This window comes from Eimeria acervulina, genomic scaffold, assembly GCF_000499425.1.
Source record: "Eimeria acervulina Houghton genomic scaffold, Eah_scaff163, whole genome shotgun sequence".
NCBI lineage: Eukaryota > Apicomplexa > Conoidasida > Eucoccidiorida > Eimeriidae > Eimeria > Eimeria acervulina.
Window position 1 is genome coordinate 27,236 of NW_013550170.1, and position 7,195 is coordinate 34,430.

Below are 7,195 nucleotides of genomic sequence, written 5' to 3' on the forward strand. Positions count from 1 at the left end.
TGTGCAGACACCCTGGGAGTCCGTTGGCCGCCAAGGTGTAGGCACGCGTGAGGGCAGCAACAGTCTCACACGTGCTGCTGAGCGTTTATTTGAAGCTCTGGTTCCCTTTTCTTCTTCCCAGGAGGCTCAGCAGCAGTCCCAGCAGCAGCAGCATGCCTAACTCCGCTTGCCGCGTTGCTCCTCTGTAGCTTTGTGTGGTTTCTTCGCTTTCTTGAGGCTGTATGGAAGGCATACCTAGGCCTTCATAGCTCCCGAGTGCCCTTTGGGGGTCCTTGAGGCCCCTTTATGCTTCGGACGGCTTGATTCCCCATTGGCAACCCAGAGCGGGGGGCCCTCTAGGGGCCCCCTAGGGCCCCCTATATAGACTTCTTGGGGCCTAGGGCGCCCCCATAGGCCCCTGAAGTCGGCGCGCCTCTTCTAGATGGGCCTGCACCAGCGAAGGGGCTTAGAGGGATTTGTTGTTGCAGGATTCATTTCATGTTTAGGGTTTATAGTTGAGGGTTTGGTGTTTGTTGCTGGCTTCTCTGTGCAGCGTCGCTGAGTGAAGATGGAGTATTTCACGGCCTCAAACGCGAAGGCTGCTGCCTTTCAAGTGGGGAGTGTGCGGTATTCTTTGCCTGTGGAGGTTATGGGCAGAAGTGATGTACAGGCGAGTGGTTTAGCCCTGGTAGTTCGGAGAGAGGGCTTCAAGGATATCCCCCCTAGGGTTCCTAAGACAGAAGACGGGGCCCTGCAACTCAACAGACCTCAACAAGGGTTTGGGCTCATGGTCGAACACCTCCTGGGTACCCCAAACCCTAAACCCTAAACTCACAAACCTACAAACCCTAAACCCTAAACCCGATCCCCGATAAACTTAGGCCTAATATCTAATCCCCAAACCTCAACCCCTAGGCTTCCTCCCGTCGAATCCTTAGCCCTCTTTCATGAAGGCTTTTGTGGGGCAGCAACGGCGGTTGTGTTGCGTTGGGGCATGAGGGCCGTAGGGTTTAGGGTTTCGGGTTCAGGGTTTAGGGTTCATGCCTTGAGGTTAAGGGATAAAGGCAAAGGGTTAAGGGCTTGCGGCTTGGGATTTGGAGGTTAAAGGTAAAGGATAAAGGGCTTGGGACCTAGGGTTTAGGGTTTGGGGTCTATTGTTTGGGTGAGAGCGCAGGCATGCAGCCACTAAAGGGGTGTCCCTTGAAGGAGTTTGCAGAGAAATATATCGCCCTTAAAACTGAACTCCTCTACTGGCAGCTCCCCACTGCAGACGTCGCCTTCGACGATCGCCTCTACTATACCTCTGCGTGGACAGGTGAAGCTTTTGGCTTCTCTTTTTGTTACAGCGCTCGGGCTTTAGGGTTTAGGGTTTAGGGTTTCGAACTGGCTTTCGCTGCACTTCTCTCTCGTGTTCTCTTTGTGGCTGTTTGGTTGGTTCTCTGTCTCTGTCTCTGTCTCTGTCTCTGTCTCTGTCTCTGTCTCTGTCTCTGTCTCTGTCTCTCTCTCTCTCTCTCTCTCTCTCTCTCTCTCTCTCTCTCTCTCTCTCTCTCTCTCTCTCTCTCGCCCGCGCGCGCGCGCGCGCTGTTTGCTCGTCGCCTTCTGTTTCCGTTTGCTTGTCAGTCGCTGTCTGTCTCTTTTGGTTTGTTTGTCTGGTTGCTGCTGTCCGTCTCTCTCCGCCGCCGTCTGTCTATCACTTTGATGTTTTCTCTGTCTGCTTGAGGATGCTCAGCAATCTCCTTTGCCTCTTTCGGTCCCTCCCTGCTTGCCAGCGTTCACCTTGCTCTCTGTTCCCTCTTTGTCTCCGTATTAATGCCGCTTTATTTTCTTGTGACTACCTCATTGTGTATTGTCTCTCGGTTCTTCTCGCTAATGTCTACTTATCTCCATGTGCATGCCTTTCTGTCTCTCAAGCCTCTAATCCTCAGTGGATCCCTTGCCCCTTTATCTTTTCATTAATATCCCTTTGTGCCTTCAACAACGTCTATTTGCTTCTTGTGTGTCTGTCTCGTTAATAGCCCCTTGTGGCCTCATAAATATCTGATTGTCTCTTGTCTCACACTCTCTGCACTAGTGGATTTCTCTGCCAGTTTGTCACTTTGTCTCTTTGTCTCCTCCCTCAATTCACTTCCCTCTGCCTGTGCGTTAATATATATTTGGCCTTGTCTCCCCTAATTGATATATCTCTGTCTTAGAGCTAATGTCACCCTGTCCCCTCCTTAATCTATATAACATGTATATATTTATATTTGCTTCATAGGCAGTCTCTGTTTGTCTCTTCTTCTCCCTGTGTAGATGGAGACTGCTTCTATCCCCTTCGCCGCGAGGATGCGGCTGCCTTCACTCGTTCGGAGGCTGATGCGCAACGGCCTCTCAACGTACTGCAGCTTCAAGAGTCTCCGGTCCCAGAGGAGATTAAGTGCTTTTTGGAAGATGTTAAGGGAGATTGGCAGTGCTGGGCGACACCAGAGCAGCAGCAAAACAACGCAGAGGGCGCAACAGCCGCAGCAACAACAGCGGCAACAAATAAAACCAGCCGACTATGCATCGTGGCAGGTCAGGCAGAATTGCATGCAGTCTTCGCATCTGCTGCTGAGGCTCATCTCTTGGTGTTCTCTCTTGCTGCTGCTTTTGCTCTCTGTGGTGTTGCTGGTGCTGCAGCTGTTGCTGCTCTTTCTGCTAGACATGCTGCTGTGGTGTCACTCTTCAGCGCTGCTGCTGCTGGGGCCGTTGCAGCAGCTTTTTAGCTGCAGCGGTGGCGATTCCAGCAGCTTGCTGCTGGAATAGCCACCTAGCTGTTGTTGCTGCACTTCTAATAGAAAATCTGCTGCTGCGGCGGCACTGGAAGTGTTGCTGCTGCAGTGGCGTGCTGCAGCTGGAGTACGCGCGTGTGTTGTAGCATCTGGGAGCAGCTTCCTAGTTTCTGCTGCTGGTTTATTGAGCAGACGCTTGTTTAATCTTAATTCATTTATTGTATTTATCTCCTTCTTTGTGTGTTTGATGCAGGCGAAGATCGTTTCCTCTGCCTGCCTCCAGGGCTGCAACAGCCTTGTGTGCATTTTGCTGCGCTTCCCGAGCGCAGCGGCTTCGCGCCGTTTGCTGTTGCTGCTGGGCCTTTGGAGTTTACTCTCGTATGGTCGCCTGGTGCCTTTTTGCATTTGCGTGGAGAACAGAAAAAATCCGGACAAGTTCGCTACCAACTTGAACTCATCGTGAAAAAGCCAGCATGGCTGTGCATACACCCCACACTCGGATCGGTCCTCTCAGGTTCGCTCTTGCATAAACTGCTGCAGCTGCTGTTGCCTTCCTGTTTTGTTGCTTTTTCTGCTAGGCTTCTTACGGCTAATAGGTTTGCTGCCGCTGCCAGCTCTTGCTGCTTCTGTTTAGGTTGTTTCATGTGGTACCGCTGCTGTTCCTCTGGCTTCTGATACTGTTCCGGTCTCCGTTGTTGCTGCTGTTGCTGTTGCTGCTAAACTTGCTCCTGACGGCGTTGCTGCCATGAAAAATAAATTTCCACGAGTACTGCGGCTTGCGCACCCACGGTGTGCGCCGCCGCTCTCTGTGCTGCAAATGTGTGCGTGTACACATTCTCGAGCCGTAGAGCTGCTGCGGCGGCTGCTGCTGCTGGTGGCAATGGCACTGCTTCTGTTGCTGCGAAGCCTCCTTTTTTTGCTCAGGGGTGGAGGGGCCTGTGCCTCACATCTTTTGCTTCGGGATGCCTGAGGCACAAGTTGTGCGCTTCTTTCCCTGGGGGGCTCTTGCAATCAATGGAGAAGTCACCTGCGATCCGCCAGCCAAGCCAGGTGAGCTGCGGCAACACGGCAAGCCGCGGTTGCAGCACGACGAGCAGGAACAGCTGGACCAGGTGTTGTATGCATACATATATATATATATATATATATATATATATATGCTACGCGCTACGTATAATATATATTTACTGTATATATTAATATCTGTATAAATGTGCATTATATGTACTATATCAAATATACTTAGACATATTAATATCTACCTATTTATCCACATATATATATATATGTATTATATATATATTATGCAAGAGCAGCATGCACTTCTCTTTTAACTGGCTTGCCCCATCGATTCCAAAGTGTCCTCCAGGCTTGGCATGTCAATGTTGTCGCTGTTGTTGATGCTGCTGCTTCTGCTGCTGTTTAGAGGGAGGGGACAAGCAATCATCGTCGGAAGCGCCTGGAGTTACAGCTCAGTCACAAGGACATGGCGAGCCCAAGACAGCCCTGGCAGCAACATTTCTTCGCCTTTTCAACAAGTCCTTTGAACCGCCTCTGCGCATTTGCTTCCTTAATGCTGACAAAGAGGTTTGTCAAAGGGTTTAGGGTTTGGTGTTTATGTTTAGGGTTTAGGGTTTGGGGGGATCGAACTACGGGTGGCTACTACTGAAAGAAAATCATTCACAGCGTATTTCCATGGTAGAGGCCCTAGCGTTCAGTGTTTAGGGTTTCAGGCTAAGGCTTTGTGTGGGGCGTGGGCTGCCCAGGGGAAGGCTGTGACGCTGAAGCGTCTGGAGGACTTTGATGTGCATGACACACGAAACGAAGAGGTCACAGGATTTAACATTATGCTGGCTCTGAAGGGACAGCTGGCGGAGGCACGGGTGGGCGGACACCCAAAATGCTAGACCGTCAAACCTAAACCCTAACGGGACTGTGTACGCTGCATGGCGGTACTGTGCGCAATGCGCAGCAGGCTGCGTTATGCTGCCTCCTCAATGTTCCTTCCTTCGTGTCGCGGAAGAGTCTTTTCCGCATTGTCAGGGTTTAGGGTACAATGTATAGGGTTTAGGGTTTGCACGAGTGTGCAGGCCGACCTCGCAATGGCCGACAAGCAGAAGCCTGGAAAGGTAATTGTCTTTCCCATTAGCAGCAGCGGGAAACTCTTGAAAGAAAGTCAAGTCCTTATCGATGGCGGAGGTCCCCAAGGTGAAGAACTCTTCTCTATTGCCATTTATGGAGAGTTTGACTGCGCATCGCGTGAGTCCCTAAGGAATGTGATTTAGGGTTTAGGGTTTCGCCTTTCAGTATTGGCCGAGGGTTTGGGGTGTAGGGCCTGGGTATGGCATAGTGTGACTTAGGGTTCAGGGTACAGGGTTTTGCGCAGTGGGTTTCGTCTGGGAGTCGAGGGTTTAGGGTATAGGCTTTTTGGTGTACGGCTTTTGCTGCTTCGTCCCAGAGAAGTACTTCACCTTTGAGACCGGCAAGAAGTTGTTTGATTTTCACCACCAGATGTTCATGAACCGCAGTTTGCAGCACTCTGGAAACTGCAACATTATGTAAGAACATCAGAAACCAGAAGCTCCCCAGAAGGCGCAGCGGCAGCGGCAGCTGCTGCTCAAGAGGTGAATATGGTTGCAGCAGCAGCCGCCTCAGCACCCCTTGCATACAAGACCGTGTAAATGTACTAGCAGCGGCTGCAACAGCGATGCCCTCTCGGAAGCGACTCCAAGATGCTGTGTGAGTATCTGCAAAGGTGCATAGACAGCCAACGAGCAGCGAAAAAAAAGCCCTGTAGCAGGTGCAGTTGTTCGTGGGCGGCGCGGAAGTTCCACTCTCCTCCCGAGGCACGCTGAGAGTTTTTATTTGAGCGCACACACCTGTTGCTACTTGCTTGACATGAGACAAAGGCTCACCCTAGCAGCAGCGCCAACAGGAACAACAACAGCAGCAGCAAATGCAGCGAGTGCGGCAGTAGCGGCTGCAAACATCAAGAGCCCGAAGGGATGCTCGGGCAAAGCTGAGTTGCAGAAGCCGCTGCAACAGCACAGGCCGCAGCTGCTGGTGCAGTTCTTGCAGTGCAGCAGCGCATGCAGCGGCAACATCAGAAAGCAGATTGTTTGAGCGCAGCGACCTAAATCTTTTATCCTTTTGTGCTTTTATATTTGCCGTTTGAGGTTTGGCTGTCGAGGTCCTTCTCAATAGACATTCTCGCAACAGTATTGCAGCTTCAGGCGCATGCATTTAGGTTGGGATGCATGCATGCTAACCTTTCGTAACCCCGTAGAAGCTGCAGAATTGTCTACGGTATCGCTGCATGCGTTTAGAACGGCTGGGGGAGTCTGCATGCAGGAGGCATGAAAGAGAGGAGCTGCAGCAGAAGCGCAGCAGCGGTTGCGGTAGCAGAGCGTGCTGCAATTAACTTATGGAGAGGCAGTCTCCTCTCGTAAAGAGCTTGAGGAGACTCCTCCGCTACTCTTGATTATTCAAGAGAGAAAACAGTGGAGATGTGCCTTTTCAGGATACTTCATTGGAAAGCTTTCAGATTGGTGCCGCCCACAACGACCCAACGCCAGAACTAATGTCTATTCAAACCTTCTCAAACCCTAAATAAAGCCCACGCTCTATGGCCTTAGCACAAGGACCCTTCCTTCCCTTTTGTTTCTTTTGTTGCTACTGTAACTCTTTAAATTCTACACCCTGTGATCTACAGCTGATATACAAAGAGGAAACCCAAAATTCTCCGCCGGGTAGGCAAGAGAGGCTTAGTATTCCCTCTGCATGCACTAAAGGTAATGTACATACAAGTGAAAAAAGAAAAGCAAACCACTATGAATGAATGCCCCCAATTTGACTGAGACGATGTTGCATTTCTAGTCCTTTAAACATTAGCGCAGACTCTGTAACGTTCCCCATTATGCAGGCTCTAACCTTCTACAGATGGAGGATCTTTTATTTGAGTCCTGCGCGGCCCGCACCATTTCAGAGTCTCAGAGTCAGCACACTCATCAAACAACCCAAACTCACCCACTCAAATGCATGCATAGATGCTAGCATGCATGTGCCTAATTGGCGGTACAACTGCAGCACCCCCCACAGTGGAATGCGTAGGTGCAGCAGGAGCAGCTGTGGAGCAGTATCGATGCAGGCTGCTTGCAGAAACATGGGCGAGTTCCAAGCCGGGTGTTCGGGTTGGTGGTATTAACGGCAAGTTGGGGAGGGAGGTGCAGTTGAACAGCCTCTTATCTGCTGTGTTTCTTTACTGTTATGTATTGGAATGATCTGACCCTTCTTTTGCTTTTCTGAATCCCCACGAAGAAAGAAATGCGCGTATACCAATAACCAGAGGGCGAGGGGACTTTTCAAATATTTTTGTGGCCCAGTTCATTCTATTACATAAATATTCTATCTTATTCTTTATTAAATGTATCACTTGGATGGGATCTTTGCTGCTCGTTCTCCGGTGA

At 50.5% G+C, this 7,195-nt stretch overlaps 1 protein-coding gene across 1 annotated transcript; it reads left to right on the top strand.

Moving 5' to 3' along the window:
• Positions 1-547: 547 nt before the first annotated feature.
• On the top strand, positions 548-5,291 carry EAH_00022360 (hypothetical protein, conserved; the record flags this gene model as incomplete). The annotated part of the gene is made up of 9 exons (XM_013396972.1): positions 548-785; positions 1,154-1,294; positions 2,272-2,532; positions 2,983-3,243; positions 3,654-3,779; positions 4,201-4,316; positions 4,496-4,612; positions 4,820-4,988; positions 5,152-5,291. 9 exons carry the CDS (start codon positions 548-550, stop codon positions 5,289-5,291), a joined length of 1,569 nt encoding a protein of 522 aa, XP_013252426.1.
• Between the last annotated feature and the right edge of the window lie 1,904 nt (positions 5,292-7,195).